Source organism: Aricia agestis, chromosome 19 (genome assembly GCF_905147365.1).
Source record: "Aricia agestis chromosome 19, ilAriAges1.1, whole genome shotgun sequence".
Lineage (NCBI taxonomy): Eukaryota > Metazoa > Arthropoda > Insecta > Lepidoptera > Lycaenidae > Aricia > Aricia agestis.
The window spans coordinates 1,553,897-1,571,512 of NC_056424.1; the positions used below are offsets into that span (position 1 = coordinate 1,553,897).

General features: G+C 39.0%; 1 protein-coding gene across 1 annotated transcript; it reads right to left on the reverse strand.

Moving 5' to 3' along the window:
* Nucleotides 1-7,524: 7,524 nt before the first annotated feature.
* LOC121736389 (alpha-tocopherol transfer protein-like) lies at nucleotides 7,525-15,013 on the reverse strand. The gene is made up of 6 exons (XM_042127561.1): nucleotides 14,829-15,013; nucleotides 13,112-13,268; nucleotides 12,361-12,475; nucleotides 10,954-11,088; nucleotides 9,164-9,377; nucleotides 7,525-8,082 (listed from the first exon to the last, which is right to left on the reverse strand). Exons 1-6 carry the CDS (start codon nucleotides 14,989-14,991, stop codon nucleotides 7,943-7,945), a joined length of 924 nt encoding a protein of 307 aa, XP_041983495.1. The 5' UTR covers nucleotides 14,992-15,013; the 3' UTR covers nucleotides 7,525-7,942.
* Between the last annotated feature and the right edge of the window lie 2,603 nt (nucleotides 15,014-17,616).

Genomic DNA, 17,616 nt, shown 5'->3' on the forward strand with positions numbered 1-17,616 from the left:
TTCAGTCAGATTAATAAAAGTAAATTTTCATGAGTTTTTGTTTGTGAATATACCACGTCGACCATCTTCTCGAAACAGGTAGGTATGTTGCCCTCCCCCCTAGCTAAAACCCCTAAAATATTACGCTCATAATATTATATCCTATTAGTGACAACGGCATCCTGTAGGTCTGTATATTTTTCTCTGATTTGACTGACTATTTGACTTAAAATAATGACTATTTAACTTAAAATATAATTATAATAAAACGTTATCACCCTATATTACAAGTGCGCTTGCGTAAATTTAGTTTATCTGAAATTTAATGGTTGTAATGGTTTTTTCGGTTTCCCGACTACAAAACATTTTCGGTTTTATTGCGACATTTAGTAGCTAAGTTAAAATAAACTTAAAACTAAAACACAGCGGACATACGTAAATGAAATATACAGTTCTACAAAATATATATTATGTAGGTTCTTGAAGTATAATATATTAGCAGTCCTTGTTTTTAAATTTAAAATGCGCCTGATCTCTCGCCAGTCGCCAGTCGTGTCGGTCGTCCTGCCTATAGATGCTGGCGGGAAAGATTCCGAATTATTCCCGTCGAATACTTCGGAAGTATTCCGAAATATTCCGAAACTTTGGGAATATTTCAACTGTCAAAAATAACGAGGAAAATTGCGCTTGGAAGTTGTAAACTATTTATCTTTAGTTGTGTATCTAAGAATATGTGATGCCGGTTACTAACATTATTAGCCAAGCGGCGAGAAACGGCTTTTTTGGCTTATTATCTTTACTAGCGATAAATAGCGGCTGGTAACGGCTTGTTACTTTTCTTTGATAATACCTAATCATATAAGTTCGTTTATTTTTTATGGTTTTTATTCTGATTTACTGACAATAGGATATATTAGTATGGATAGTATGGATATAAGTACCTAAGTAATAAGTAGGTAAGTATAGATTAATCAATCCCATTGGCCATTACTAATTTATGATAAAACTAGATGACGCCCGCAACTCCGTTGCGCCAAAATTCGTTTATCGCCCGGGAACCGTACATTTTTCCGGGATAAAAACTATCCTATGTCCTTTCACGGAACTCAACGTATTTCCATGTCAATTTTCAGCCAAATCGGTTCAGCGGTTCGAGCGTGAAGAGGTAACAGACAGACAGGCAAACAGACGCAATTTCGCATTTATAATATTAAACCTAGAAGTAGGTATAGATAAACAATTTATATTTTACTTAAGTACGTAATGTGCCACTGAACAAATAATTCACTCAACCACCACAAACCACAAACAAACACGTATATTTCCATTGAATTATTCCGGCGAAATATTCGACGGAAACATTCGAATGAGGGGTACGAATCTTTCCGCGGGGTGAGGGAAAACTTCTCCGGGGAGCATCTCCCTTCCGCACCGCCGTCGCCCGCTCGTACGGGCGAGCGAGTCGTGCGAGCCGTGGCAGTCGGCGCGTGCGAAGCGGTGATAGCGGCCGGCGGGCGACGCTCTATGCGCGGCGGCGATCGATGATTGATGCAAAATACGATTTTTCAGGTTAAATAAAAATTCATATTTTTTTTTTATTAAATTCATTTTGAATAATTCAAATTTAAAGAAACTTTCCCAGAAGTATTCCGGAATTATTCGGAATTTTTCAGAAGTTTTGCAACTATAGTCCTGCCCACTGGGATACTTCATACGAGTCAAGAGTAACAAAAAAAAATATATCCACAGCCGTATATATAACCTCATCGTTTTTTGGAAGTCGGTTAAAAAAGTGCAGTAGCTACTGCGCCCGCCCGCCGGATAAAATGGCGCGCCAAAGGCAAATAAAATGGGGCGCCGCAGACGCCCTATTTTTAGCACCACCAGTACCCTGGGCTCCGAAGAAATTTCGCCCCGGGCGCTGGTAGTGCTAAAATCGGCACTGAAAGAGTGCTCTTGTGTACTGCGCACATACTTCGGCACTATGACCGAAAGCGGTGTAAGAGGAAACTTATTATAATAATTACATATTTTATTCAGACAATATTATTTATATTGCATATTATAATTCTGGCTAGCAAGTGGTGGTTAGCGGCTAAGGTCGCGCTAATCCAGTTACTCGATATGGAGCCCTTCTAACTCCTTGACCCTTTAAACCACTGCACAAGACGGATAATTTTGACTGCTTTAATTTAAGTTAACTTAAGATCAAAGCCTTTTGTTGTTTTATTCGGGATCATTTTCGGTGAGTTTTTGCAGTAAAATGGGGATTTTAAATAGTTTTTGTATGTTTTTAAACACGATGCATACTTTACTTACAACAAGTAATACTTATAAAATGTTTTTGTGTAGATATGTAAGATTTTTTAACTTATTACTATTTGCGACTTTACCTATCCTTTTATCGAACGCCTCCGTCGTCCAGTGGTTAAGAGCGTGGCTCTTGACTCGGAGGTCGTGGGTTCGATTCCTGCGTTGGAAACATATTATTTCCAAGTTTGGTTAGGAGTTAGGACAATGCAGGCTGATCACCTGATTGTCTGACAATTAAGATGATTCATGCGTCGGATGGGCATGTAAAAATTCGGTCCTGCGCTTGATCTCTCGCCGGTCGAGTCGTGTCGGTCTTCCGTCCCAATGGGTTATGAGAGAAAAGGGAATAGAGAGTGCTCTTGTGTACTGCGCACACACTTGTGCACTATAAAAATTACTCCTGCGCTGGCCTGGTTTCAATGAAACCTACCACCGTCATTGAAACCGGTTTGGGAAGTTTTATTATCCTTTTATCTTATTACTTATCTAGAAAGCATAGATCGTAGGACTTGCTCGGCAAAAGTGAAAATAATAGGATTTTTTTTATAATTTTAACCAGGTTTTTGGAGAAGTGTTCTCTCGGGGCGAAACCGAGATGCGAGCGGTATTGCTTCTGAAATTAATCTGGTTAATTCCTTGCGGAAAGTAACAAGTGCAGTGATATCCTCTATCCCTTTTTAGTGCACCATCTAAGTTCAGAGCGGAATCGAAATGAAAACGCTCTTTTGGAAAGGTATGGCGTTTCTAACGAACAGGATCGCGAGGTTTCCGAGATCCTATCCGTATGTCAACTAGAATCGGTCTTTGAACCTTACTTTTATGGTGCCCCCTCAGACCCTAGGGCATAGGCAATTGCATAGGAGTAAGCGGGGAAGGATCGCGCACGATAACACGTTATATCCAGGAACGCAAAGCATCTCCTGCATATCCTCCAAATCTGTTCAATGACCTTAGCGTTCAATGGTAAGAGACACACTTTTTCATAGATTTATAAAAAAATCGTATCAATACTTCATAAGCTCGTTCCTACGTGCTTTAGACTAAATATCAGGAAAAGCTGTTTCTTAATAATATTATAATCTAACGCCTTTATGGACTTCAAGGCAACGAATTTATTGCAACTTTGCTTAATTATTCTTTTCAACATCTCATGTACGGTCATCCTCTTAAATCCGCCCTGAGGATTTGGCACAGATAGAAAAAAGTAGACCACGTGAAGGATTATACTTTACATGATATTTTTGTGGGCTAATTTGTCTGTGAAATTTCAAAACGCGGGCGAAGCTGCGCGGAACGTCTAGTTATTGATGTCGAGCAAAATATGGTAGAATAATTACGTTTGTTCCCCGTATACGTTACTTCCAGGTATTGCACAGGCATCTCAAACATAAAAATACTTTTAAATTATTGTCGTTTGGTCTGTTTGCAAAAGCGGGACATTTTCGGCCTCGCGGGGGCCAGCGGGACAGACTGCCTGAAAGCGGGACTGTCCCGCTCAAAGCGGATTTGACAGAAGACGTTGCTGGTCCGACAAGGCTTTAAGAACGTGGACGGGGCCGCTGCTGGTAAAGGAGAACTGTCAAAAATGGCGTTTTATATGATGACAGCGTTAGTTCCTTTTTTCGCCACGTTCATTTAAAGCCTTGTCGAGCTCTATGGTTATGGTTAAATAATTATGGCGTCTTGATGGCGTCCATTTTTAACTTTAACCAAATATTTGACATTTTGCATTGTAGTTAAAATTATAGTTAGCCCGGGTGCGCACTAGCGGCCAGGCCGCAGCGGCCATCGGTGAGTGATGATGAGACACGGTGAGGTGGACGCGGAAAAAATAAATCACCCCCGCTTGCTGTGTATGGGAGGCACCATTTTTTTAAGGATTTTATATACCATTTTGTCGGCGTCATTAAGATGTACATTCATGCCGAATTGCTGCTTTGTAGGCCTTATAGTCTCAGAGAAAAACCGCGGACAGACAGACGGACAGACCGAAACTATAAGGGTTCGTTGTTGCCTACGGATCCCTAAAAAGTTGCCGTTAGACAGTCACATCAACTTTAAAGATACGTTTAATCAGCAATTACCTATTAATTTTCTTACAGACAATAAAAACGTGCACTGTAAAACTCTGGAATGAACTGTCACCAGCAGTATTTCCAGACCGATACGACCTGCAAACCTTCAAGAAAAGAGCGTATTCCCTCTTAAAAGGCAGCTCTTCTGATGTTGCGAGTGTCCATGGGCGACGGTAGTTGCTTACCATCAGGTGACCCGTTTACTCGTTTGCCCCCTTATTTAATAAAATATATATATACAGTGTGTAACAAATACTAGTAATAATACTTTAGGGTGTGTACGTGTTCCTTGTAGAGAGTTCACTGTGAAAGTAGCAGCTCTGAAAGACGAAAAAAAATTTTCACTTTTGTATGGGCAAGGGCCCGAGCGTCACGAGTTTCCCCATACAAAAGTGAAAAAAAAAATTGGTCTTTCAGCGCTATATATATATATATATATATATATATATATATATATATATATATTTTGGACTATATGACAATAAGTAATATAAAACAGGAAGGCCAGCAGAAATATTGGTTCTCTATGGTATTGCACTGAAAAATCACCAAAACCGCGAACAAAACACATTCTTCTTATGCCAGTCTGACATACTCTCGTAGATAATTATGAGAAAAAATAGTTTACAAATATTTATTTCTATAGATTACGATAGAATGGTCTTAAGAACAATTATACTATTGAAAGATTAATTTTTCTGGTGAAAGTGCAAATTGACTTGTCAAGCTCTTAAAATTACCTTTAGCTCAATTTTAGGAGTAAATCTTCTAATCAAGACTTACTTATAGATAATTTAATCTAGAGACCATTTTTATTAATAGAATACGACGGATAATTTAAATTTACGAATATAATAGGCCCATAAGTTTTTTGAAACTATTTCATGGACTTTTACGATAAAATAAATTCGGCAGGGAATTTTAGCCCTCCGTTCGCGCGAAACATAAAAAATATATTTACTTATTTATTTTCATTTCGCCATTAGGTAAACCTTTAACTTATAATACCTTTTAACTAAGGTGAGCCATTAGAAAATAGGAAATGCTTTTTAAAAGAAGTAACTCTTGTTGATGTTTTTATTTAGTTGATTTTGATTTGATTTTGATTATTAGTGGTTTTAAAAATATTCACCACTAGAACATCAGTAGAGTAATTGCGTTATCTTAATGTTGGCTACAAAACCTAATTCCTTTCTTATGTGCCTCTTATTATGTTCTTATAATAGTTTTGTACATATTCCCTATAGATAAATATAAATTGCTCTTATCGTTATCTAATGATGAATTCTTATGCTGCTCTAATTGTCATTATAGTGGTAAACAGGTGCCCATTTTTACTGAACTCGGTATATAGGATATCTTCAGGATATCTTCAGTGATTATTGACTCTTATGTAAGAATATCAAGTTTAATTCTATAAAATAACTAATAGTGCTTCACATGGGCGTACCGAGGGGGGGGGGGGGGGGGGGGGGGGGGGGGGCAGGGATCATGTTGCTGTCCCTACTAAGTATATTATCTAGTACTTTCGTCTATAAAAATTAAAAATAACAAAACGAATTTTCTCCATTTGTTTACAATACAATATTTTTACACCAAAAAATTATTAACTTTTTATTCTAATTAAAATTCTAATTAAAAAATCTGATTTGCCCCCCCTGGCCGAGAATCTGCGTAATTTGCCCCCCCCCCCCCCCTCCCCCCCTGGCCCAGAACCTGGGTACGCCCATGGTGCTTCACTAGATATACTTGTGCTGCTTGGCTGCTTGGGTATCTATCTCGATGGCCGCCGCGGATTGGCCGCCGCGGCTTGGCCGCTAGTGCGCGCCTGGACTTAAAGTTACAGTTATGGTTAAAGTAAGTTGGTGCAACCCACCCTTAGTGTGTATCAATTAAATAAATTGAGTTATATGGTCATGTCAATGCCGGGGGCTTAGTAAAACAACAGTTATTTATTGAATATATATTTGGTAAATAGTAACTTTACTATAAATATCAACATTTCTAAATAATTTATTAATAAAAACCGGCCAAGTGCGTGTCGGGCCACGCGCAATATAGGGTTCCGTAGTACCGCTAGTTTTTGATAATTTTTGTATGGTCAATGAATGTAAGTATACAATATGTTATCGAATACTCGTTAACTACATTTTAAATTAATTATAAAATCTACTTTATACTGTTGTATCATTTATCTATTAAATTCATACCATCCTCATAAAATTATTTTCTCACACTTTAATTAAGTACATAGCTATTGTTTGATACAAATTACAACAAACTTGTAATTTTTTCTACAATAGTTGTTGCAAAAACAACTAAAGTTTTTATTTAACCAGCCTATAATAAGTAACCGAATTTTATAAATATATTAAAACACGACTGGACGAAAGGAAAGTATTTCTTTGGCAAACTCTTTTTGGTACGGGAGCTAGCAACGTTCGAAAAGAAAGTAGGTATTTCAGGGTCGGCTGATTTTGTGATAAGTATGTCGTCATTCTTGCTCCGAATGAGAAAAGCACGAGACATATCGAAAGCGTTGTAAACAAATAACCTACAAAAAACAGAAAAGAATGACGAAAAATATTTATGTCAAATTGTATGTGAATAATACATATAAGTATTAATACACTTCTACACTTTGATTTCAACTTTTGTGTAATAATTAATGCAGAATAAATATCAAAAATACATTAGCAACAACTTATATGGGCTGTCGCTCTTTGACAATTCAAATTGTTTGCTAGCTGCTCGCTATCTGCTGTCGCGTTGCGATCTCACTCATACGTAATACCGATTTTTTTCATTACAACGAGCTTCGATGCACTTTTAGTTCCTCAATTGTTCGCTTGAGCGCGCTACCATCGATTGTCCGCTATCGCGTCGCTGTTGCTAATACATAATACAAAAATTATGTTTGACAGCGATATTTGTACGATTTACGCCTGTCGCATTGCTGTTGCAAGATACATAATCAGCCAGCCGGTTAGTCTGGGCGGTCTGGCTGTCGGTAGTGTTTGCGTTTATTAGTGCGATCTTTCTTGTCCAGGTGATAATCCTGGATTTTAAAATCATTTTAGTATTGTGTAAGTTGTAACTATGTAATTTTAAATTTTAACATTATGTTTTTTACTTAAAGATAAAAAAATTGCCAGACATTAATTCGGTTGCTAAGCATTGAAAATTGAAATACATATTGGGTAAAATGAAAAATTCATGAAAAGTATTGCAGTATTATGCTAGTTATAGTCCGAGAGAGACGGTTGCAGTAAGTATATAAGTCGAGAACGAGACAGAGCATCCATCTAAAAAGTTCTCGAAAACGTTGCTACCTCCCATACTAAGTATTTAAATATAAACTAAATAAAAAAACTTGGCCGAATATATAACCGGTAACTATAAAACCAGATGTACATGTTCATGTCGGTACCAAAGCTGCATTAATCGCATTAACCACATCAAACATCAATATTAGCGTATCCGCAAAATATTGTTTGCCAATAACTTTCAATTTCAATAATACTTGGCCCGTACCTACTCCAAAACAGACCAGGCCTATAATTCATAAGGTAATTCTAGTCTATAGTTAGAGTTCTAAATGTCCCGCAGTCCTCGTCCGGTCTGGTCGGCCTTAGAGTGTCGTCCACTCTGGCCGCAGACAATTCCTGTAGGTACTCCCTGTAGTCTTCTGAAGCAAGCTGAGCGATAAAATCGTCTGGGAATCAAAACATGGATAATAGAGAAAATAAATTTTCAAAAAATATTTTTTACTAAACATAATATTGTGTAATGTGTAGGTATGTTTTCCTTGCTGCTTTTACCCATTAAGCTAGACTAGAGATCGCCCATTGGTCGAATTTCGACCTTAAATTTAATTATCTTCTTCTTTTGGCTTCCCGTTTAAAGGATCAATGACTATTTCAGATTTAATAAAAAAAACAAGAAATCTATTTTTAATTTGACTACAGAGTTCAACCATAAACAAATGAGTATAACTCGTGTGTAGGTATAGATGATAGATAAAGTATATAGTATAGATGTAGTCTTAGCCCGTCATCGCGTGGCCATTTTGTGCTTATTTTCATACAAGTAGTGTGCGTTTATTTTCTTGAATATTTCTATTTGTCGATTATTTCGAAGCACATTATGATACAGGAAAGAAAGTCAATTAGTTCATAATATCGATTAACTATAGTTCAAGTGATGAGAATCCGTAAGCACACGTAAATAACCATTCAATTTTTATAGCCAAATTATTAATTGATGTGACATTTTTAGCACTAATGCCTTATATAGCACGAATAAGGGATTAATAAACTTATAAATTATCTTTTTAGCTTACAAAAATACCGATTGAAAAGCCCAAAAAAAGTTGTTCAAAACTTACGTATTTAATGTTAAATCCACGTGTTTGAGGCATTCTTTGACCATTTTTATGGTTTATTATTTAGCGGAACCAAAAATCTCAACAATATCTAGCATTAAATGTTCACTAAAAACCTTTAATAACACTTTTATTACATAAAATATGCAGACCGACTCCTTTGTCATGTCCTAGTAAGTAGGACATAACATTACACGCTTTTGACGCTTATACACCGATATAAGGCTCTCTCCAGTCTATAGTACCTCCATGGTATAGATAGGCTTGTCAGTCAAAACATGGTAGCGTGCGATTTTATGACAAGTTCATACATACTATAATGCGAAAAGACTTTTCCCCAACCTATTATTATAGGCAATTGGCATACTACCAAAAAGAAAAATTAAGCTATATTATACTAGCTAGTAGCTACCTTGTAACTCATCCAAAGATCTCTCAGTTCCGCTGTAGTCCTTTGGCAGGACGTGTCTGGGGTAGTACTGCTGCAGGACCTCCCAGCTCTCGTGCACCATCAGACGGTCCACTATCTTCTTCTTCAGGAACTGTTTGAAGAAGTTGATGAAAGTGTAGACTATCTTTGACGCTGTTATAACATGTATCTTCTTTACTCTGAGCGCGTAACTTTCCTGAAATAATAAAATGGTGCGAATCACAGAAAGCACATCCAAGCAATGACGCTTAAACAAGAATTTCGAGCACAACATCGAAATTAGAGACATATTATTTAATTGCAGAAATCGACGGCAGCGTACCTATTGTTCTTCCGTTGCATTTCATTTCATTTATTTATTTGCTCTCAAAGTGTAATACAGTAGGTCGTAATGAGGTTCTTATAGTCTTATAATTTATTTTTGCGTAATTAACTAATTCGTTAATTATGTATGTACATACTCGGTAGAGTCATTATAGTTTTTGAAACGGTGGTTTACAGGACTCGTAAGGTGGCTGGTCACACATCGCACGCACACATTTTTTTTGTGCCATGAAAACCCCTACGTCCGTCGAGTTGCCCCAGAGTAGTGGACCATTCACCATACCTAATGATTGATGCTACCTATCCATGATATGCCGATAACACTGTAAGCATCGATGCAACCTGTTTAAGTCTTTCCGGGACAAATACAAATCAGTTAATTTTTCTATGCAGATATAATATGTGGGCTTTCCTATTTAAGAGGGCGACTAACCCCAAAAATCAAACATCGTCCTTCTCTCTTCACGCTCACGCCCGTCTTTCAAATGCCAGGTGAAAAAGAACGACGCGGATTCATAGCCAAATTAGTTTTTTCTCAATAACTCGATAAATATACAACATTTTAAAAATCCGCTAGGTCGATCTCTCAATGATAGAATTTTATACAATGTGTTAAAATATTAACTTAGTTCAATGCACGGTTATGGTAAATTCGTGAAAATTAGATGCATCTTTGTGATTTTTTTCTATCGAGAAAATTTTAAGATATCGTGTTTTTGCTCAGATTGAATTCTCGGAAATATAATGTAAGTAGCATTTAATTTTAGAAAATGAAACAATTCGGGGCTTATTTTCAAGTATAAAAATGAATTATAAAATCGACACTTATATCTTATATTATATCGTTTGCGTTGTCATAAGAATACATTCGTTTTCATATTATATTATTTTATTGCAGAGCTTAGTCCCAATATATTTAAATTCAATAAAATTTGTTTTGGTCAGATTTATACTGGAAACTTGTAATTGGCATTCAAAATTAATGTTATTGTTAGTATGCTGTAAGTTTTCCGAATAAAATAAAATAAAATATTTAAGTTATTATTATTCATCCAGTTAATTACAGACTTGATTAAATTATGTACTTAATGTCAGTATAAGTTTTATTTTTATTATCATTATCAAAGTTTATTAATACAGAAATGTCATTTGCAAAAAGGGTACAGTCATAATTTGTAATATCCGGGAAGTCGTTTATATATGTAAATGAAGAACAAGAGTGTGGACCAAGTATACTTCCTTGGGGTACTCCGACTCTATTCGCTCTACTTTTAGATCTAACTGTAGTTAAGATTTTTTAAATGATTGTCACAATTTCGGTATACAGTATCTGTCAGATAAGTATGATTGTAAACGGGAAACAGTATTCCACAGACCACCTCGCTCGGTCGGAATATCTCCCTTTCCGGCCTCCACGTATATACTCGTACCCACACAGGGAAACTCACCAATACTGTCATGTAGAAATTCTTAAGCTCCATGAGGTTTAAGTTGGTGAGCATGTACTTGAGGTCGAGTTCTGACACGTCGTATATGATAGTCGCGCCGCTGTGGTAGTCGTAGCGCTTAATGTAGTCCAGAGTCTGCAAATACCATCGAGGAAATTGATTCCTAGGCAGTTGACGAACATATAGTCTGTCAAGAAAGTGAAGAAATTAAAAGTGGCAACATCGTAGTGTCATCCCTTTTTTCTTAGATTGATTTGAAAGGGATGACACTACGATGTTGCCACTTTTTAATTTCTTCACTTTCTTGACGGACTATACGTCATTTGGTCAGCTCATGTCAATTTAATGTTAGCTCTGTCGGATGGGTTTGACTTAACGTGACGCCGCGTTAAAGTAAAAAACAAGCAATGGAGCAGCAAAAAATGGAAAGGGCGTAAGCGACAAAATGGTTTTTGTCGCGTAATTTAAAAACCATAAATATATTTAATAATATCAGCCATGGGCAAATTAAAGTGTATGCTTGAACCAATTTATGTACAAATTTTGGAAGCTTAAATCACTCTCCTCTGTTGTCAAAATTATAGGAATCCCTTTTTTACAGAGGTATTTTTGATTGATCTGTGTTATAAAAGTTGACCAATCGCGTTATGCTATGGGTAATTCAAAGACAAAGGCATGATGAATCGTGACAATGAACTTTAATTTCTTAGCTTTAGTCATTGCTGAGAAAATTCGATATCGCTACAGCCAAATTATCAAGGCATCGAACGCGACCAAACTACAAGGAATCAACTTCTCTGTTCGTACATATAAAAGTACGTGTGCCACTCGGGGACTGCCGCGGTAATCCTAATACTATTGCATAGCATTTATTATCAACTTATGCAGGTATAATTTGCATACGTCGCACGCACACAAACAATTTGCCGAAGTCTGGCAACGCCGTACCCCGAGCCACACTGAGCCGAAGTCTGCCGAAATGAAATTCGACGTTAGACGAATGTTAGGTGTTTTTCGTTATGGAAGTTCTCCATTCGGTCGCCACGCTCAAACCGCGCGATAAAAGCTATACTTAAAAGTTAAACTCTTTTGTGCTTTCAAATAATTTTACCAAAAGTCTTATTGGGTGCCGTTAATAAATACAAACTTTTTCATAAATTGGAGGCAAGAGAGGTAGAACATAATAATATTTACTGGCGCCAGTAACCTAAACAGCCCCCCTAGACAAGTGGCAAAACGATAACGCTAACGCTACAAAATGTATGCGGTTTGACATAAGTCATCGCTTCGCTAGCGAATACTAATGTCAAATCCATACATTTTGTAGCGTTAGCGTTAGCGCTAGCGTTATCGTTAGCATTTTGCCACTTGTCTAGGGGGGAAAATAGTATTGTTTCAGTGACTCACTGTGAATATAATTTTGTAGATGGCTTCCACCTCCCGCGTTGAGAGCTGGCCTACGAACTTCCACACCAGCACGCGCCAGTGGTCCTCCGTGGGCTGCGGCAGGGGAAACACGTAGCTGAGAAGGGTTTTTTTTTAATATGGGGTAAACGAGCAAACGGGTCACCTGATGGAAAGCAATTACCGTCGCATGGACACTCGCAACATCAGAAGAGGTGCGTTCCCGGCCTTTAAGATGGAATACGCTCTCTTCTTGAAGGTTTATTATAATGAGCAATAGTACTACAAGGTGTAACAAAACTAAGTGATAGTACTTTAGTCCCCTACCTAGACACGCGGTAGCGTGTCAAGCCAAGTTCATGCATAACAGAACTGACGAGTGACGCGCGCTAGCGTTAGCGTTTTGCCACTTTTCTAGGGGGGCAGCCCCCGTAGACAAGTGGCAAAACGCTAACGCTAATGCTAACGCTAACGCTAACGCTAGCGCTACAAAATGTAAAAATGTATGGATTTGTCATTAGTATTCGCTAGCGAAGCGATGACTTATGTCAAATCGCATACATTTTGTAGCGTTAGCGTTTTGCCACTTGTCTAGGGGGGCTGGCGAGCAGCACCGTGTGCAATATACAGTTTATGGAAAGTAGCAGCGCTGAGAGACCAAAGTTTTTTTTTTATGCTGGAAAAATGTTAACGAATTTTGGCGCAACGGAGTACGTCGGGCGTCATCTATTTGATTATAATTATTTGAACCCACCTTCTACCCTTTACAAGCTGAAACTCTGCTAGGACGTCGTAAGGGTCGAAGTAGTGTGGCAGCAGGGTCCGTGCTGTGCACATCCTGTCCAGGGCGGCCTTGACACGCTCCAGGGAACCCTTGCACATCACTATAAACGTCTCCAGGTAGACTGGGTCTGAAAATATGTTCCACTAGATGTCGCCCGGAAGTCCGTTGCGCCAAAATTTGTTTATCGCGCGGGAACCGCACGTTTTCCCGGAACTCAAAGTGTTTTCATTCCAAATTTCAGCAAAATTGCTCCAGCCGCTTAGACGTGTGTTTTTATATATATTTTTTTTTTTATATGAGATAAGGGGGCAAACGAGCAAACGGGTCACCTGATGGAAAGCAACTTCCGTCGCCCATGGACACTCGCAGCATCAGAAGAGCTGCAGGTGCGTTGCCGGCCTTTTAAGAGGAAATAGGGTAATAGGGGAAGGTAGGGATGGAAAGGGAACGGAATAAGGGAGGGTAGGGAAGGGAATAGGATAGGGGATTGGGCCTCCGGTAAACTCACTCACTCGACGAAACACAGCGCAAGCGCTGTTTCACGCCGGTTTTCTGTGAGGACGTGGTATTTCTCCGGTCGAGCCGGCCCATTCGTGCCGAAGCATGGCTCTCCCACGTCACGTGTGTGCGTGGCGGCCAAAGGAGGAGGGTGCACTTGCCCCGGGCGGCAAAGATTGGGGGGCGGCCGGAGGCCACCTGCCAAACTTTTGCCGCTTTTTTCACCGCCGCGTGCGCCACCGGTGGCCCACCGCGCTACTCCGTCAACGTTGTTTCGCAGAATTATATCTGTTATTAAAAGACTTGGAGGCGCCCCTTGTCGCTGGGCAATCATAGCATTTTATTTAAGTACCAATTGAAAACGCACATTTTTGCTTGGAGGGCGGCAAATTGGGATTCTGCTCCCCCCTTTTTAAAACGTAGATCCGGGCCTGGGCCGGAGCCCACTTAGAAAACTTCGATAGCGCGATGCAGGAATGTTAGGGGAATTGTGAGTACCGCCACAGACGTGATGAATTAACAAACATACAATCTTACAAACTTTCGCCTTTAAAATGTTAGTGTGAATTGTGATAGACCGCACAAGTTGTAGCAAACTTAACAAAAAAAACAGTAGGCGCATGTGATAAAATACACTTTGTGTCCTGAGAAACGACATGGGAGAGTTTTTATCACAAAAAAAATAAGAATGTAAGGATCCCGCTCGATAAACAATATAGGCATGATTACTTTTTTTTTCTTATTGATAATTGAAAGACCTCTCAAAAATAGAAACATTGGTGAAAGAATGAGTCTGATAGCTTAAAAATTCACCAAGATATTATGACAATTCAAACATCTCATACTGTCCAAAATGCTCCATACAAAGCTCCATACCAATTAATGCTACTCGATTATGACGTCACCTAAGTTGGTTGTAGGCATCGCGGGAGAACTTTGTTCGACAGGTATATTAATTATTGCGTTTATGAAAGTGCTTTCATAACAAAAGTTGCTTTAAATTACATAAGTTATCGAATGATATACAAATATTACGAAATATAATTGAAAAAAATCGACTTGAATATCCAACTTTGAAGGCGTATATGAAAAAGCTATCAAGCTGAAATTTTGGGAACACTTTCGCTTATCTTTGACCTTGTCATCTTCCCTATTCTATTCATCATCTAATTTACTATACTGTACCCACGTATATCTTTCTTTAGTAAGTGTTCCTGCTGTTTGACCCAGTCTTGGAGGATCCTCACGGCATCAGCCATCTCCCCGGGCCGGTGCAGCCCCACCCCCCGCCGCACCACCTCCAGGCTGTCGCGGTGGAACTCCAAGTACCCGTGATGAGGGAGAGCCTCCATGATACGACCGATACTTATGAACTCAAGATGTGAACTGATCAAGAATTGGCCGTGTAAATAAGGTTTGCAACAAAGTGATTAATCACTCAATTATCCATGCTAATAATCATAATTATTATTTATTTGCAAAGAATGTTGTTTACGAAGATCATAGTTTAAATGTTCATAACTTAGTTAATATACCTAGCGGAAACGAGGAGGTTATATTATGTTCGACTGTGGATATTTTTTTTTACCCGACTGCCAGGAGGGTTATGTGTGTGGCGCGCGCGTATCTTGTATGTACAGTTTTACAGTGATTTTACATTATAAATTTTCTATATTATTTGCATAAGAAGATAGCCACACATTAATTATCTATACATACATGTGACATACATATAATAAAACTGTAGAAATGACAATTCTGTACATTAAAGATATCCAAAAAATAATAAGCGGTGGCTGTTACTACATCGCTATAGAAGCCAAAACTGTGGTTAGTTTTTTGTCTGTTTGTCTGTCTGTCTGTATGTTTGTTCCAGCATCACACGAAAACTACTGATCCGATTTGAATGCGGTTATCGCAGATATATTTGTCTTCTTCCAACTTAACATCTGGTGTACAAAATTTTTTCCCCCCATCTCTCTAAGGTGTCAAAAGAGGGGGTAAGATTTTGTACCAAACTTTTTTCTTTAACACGAAAACTACTGATCCCATTTGAATACGGTTTTCGCAGATATATTTATCTTCTTCCAACTTAACATCTGGTGTATTAATTTTTCCCCCCTCACCCCTCTAAGGGGACCAAAGAGCCCCCCCCCCCCCCCCACCAGCAAAATGGTGTTGCGTCGTTAGTGTTAAGTTTTACTTCTCCTTCTTTACAATCAAAGTAAGTTATTTATTAAAAGTGAAATAAATGTAACCAAAACTAAACATGCAGATTTTGCGTGTCGTTTGATTAATATGTGGGAGGCTTTGCCCCTGCCCCTACTTGGGGGGCTGACCCCCCAAACCCCCCCCCCCCTTCCTGGTAAAGTTGTTAAGCAAAATGGCGTCGCGTCATTAGTATTGAGTTTTAATTCTCCTTTTTTAGCAACAAAGTAAGTTATTAATTAAAAGTGAATTTATTGTAACCTAAACTAAAGATACAGTTTTCGAGTGTCATTGGATTAATATGCGGGAATCTTTGCCCCCGGCCTTACTTGGGGGGGGAGGGGTAAATATGCTTATATATACGTACTAATTTTTAATATTTTTTTTTTGTTAAAATTATTTTGCCCCGAAAAAAACCTGTATTAATAAATTAAAGACCAGTCAGGCTTAAAGGATATTATCACAAAAAGGTCAAGCGCTCGTTCCTTGGCGATTTCCGCCATCGCCGGGTAATGTCAGGTGACGGGTTTTGTGATTTGTCCAGCGTCTCGTTCGGTCCGGCATTGCCAGAACACTTGTTCAGAATAGAACACACCAGTGAGGCAGCCTCCAAATCCCAGGGCACAACTTATTGCTTACTTGGAAATTGGAATACTGGGCAGATTCCGTGCGTATCCCCAAGCACGTAGAGGTTTCCCCTTCCTTTGAGTTTTTCCAAATCATTTGTAGGTATTTGACCTTAAATCTGTTCTATGACTCGGATATGGGCATTGGGATCGATTACTTATTGTTTTTAATTAGTTAAACAAGTTTTATTACTTACATATTATGATATAAAAATAGTTTGACCTTGATTAACAACTCGAAGACTTGATTTAGAACGTTGGTGTATTAATAAAAATTAATAATTATTCCTTAGATTATCTTATATATAAAATTCTCGTGTCACAATGTTAGTTACCTCCTCGGAAACGGCTTTACTGATTTTTACCTAGGTCTTAGAATCGGCTGGGGGTGATACCGGTTCCTCCGCGTTGGTGTCCCTGGGCCCCTGGGTGCGCCACCTCGCCCTTTACACGGAGTGAGGTACTCAGGGTGGCTGATCGCCGGTCTTTTCCAATCTTTCCCTCTTTTTATTAGTTATCTTGTCTTGCTTCTTATATTTTATATATGATCTATCTCTTCAACGTCTTTTCTCCTCTAATTTCATTATATTTATTCCTTCTATACATCAGTGTGTGTTTGTGTGCATATATCGGTGAGTGCTTGCGTGATGGATGGACCTGTGGGTCCCCAAACCAGGGTTCTGGTGCCCGGCTGTGGGTTGCGTGACGAGTGGGTGTCTACGTCGCAAGGGCACTGGGGCAGAACCACCCCTAATTGGTCAGGCCGGATCAGCCTTAATGATTTAATATGGAGAAGCGCAATGTAAAAATAAGTCCCCGGGCGGGTACCAACTCTGTTGGAGAATCCCGCACTCCTGGTTCACCACCAGGAGTCTGGCCCACGTATACGGGGGGTGCCGACACTGCGTGTGGGGAGATGGCCGCTGCTGCGGCGAGGAGTGGGGAGGAAGGCGCGATGACGCGCGATGGTCCGGGGCCGGTGCTCCTTACCGCACCGGCAACGGACAGGAATACGGAAAACGACGACTTACTTAGGCTTATCACACGGACTCCGACAGTACGTTTGGAAAGGATAGACGATTCGGATGGTTCTCTTAACACCATGAGAACCGCAGACAGCTCTCGCGCTTCATCACGCGATCG

Excerpts from the sequence above, each read along its gene's own strand:
- LOC121736389 (XM_042127561.1), bottom strand. The coding sequence starts at position 14,991 with ATGGAGGCTCTCCCTCATCACGGGTACTTGGAGTTCCACCGCGACAGC. Across the intron at positions 12,476-13,111 it reads CAGCTTGTAAAGGGTAGAAG|CTACGTGTTTCCCCTGCCGC; the intron begins GTGGGTTCAAAT and ends AACCCTTCTCAG. Across the intron at positions 8,083-9,163 it reads ATCTTTGGATGAGTTACAAG|ACGATTTTATCGCTCAGCTT; the intron begins GTAGCTACTAGC and ends TTTGATTCCCAG.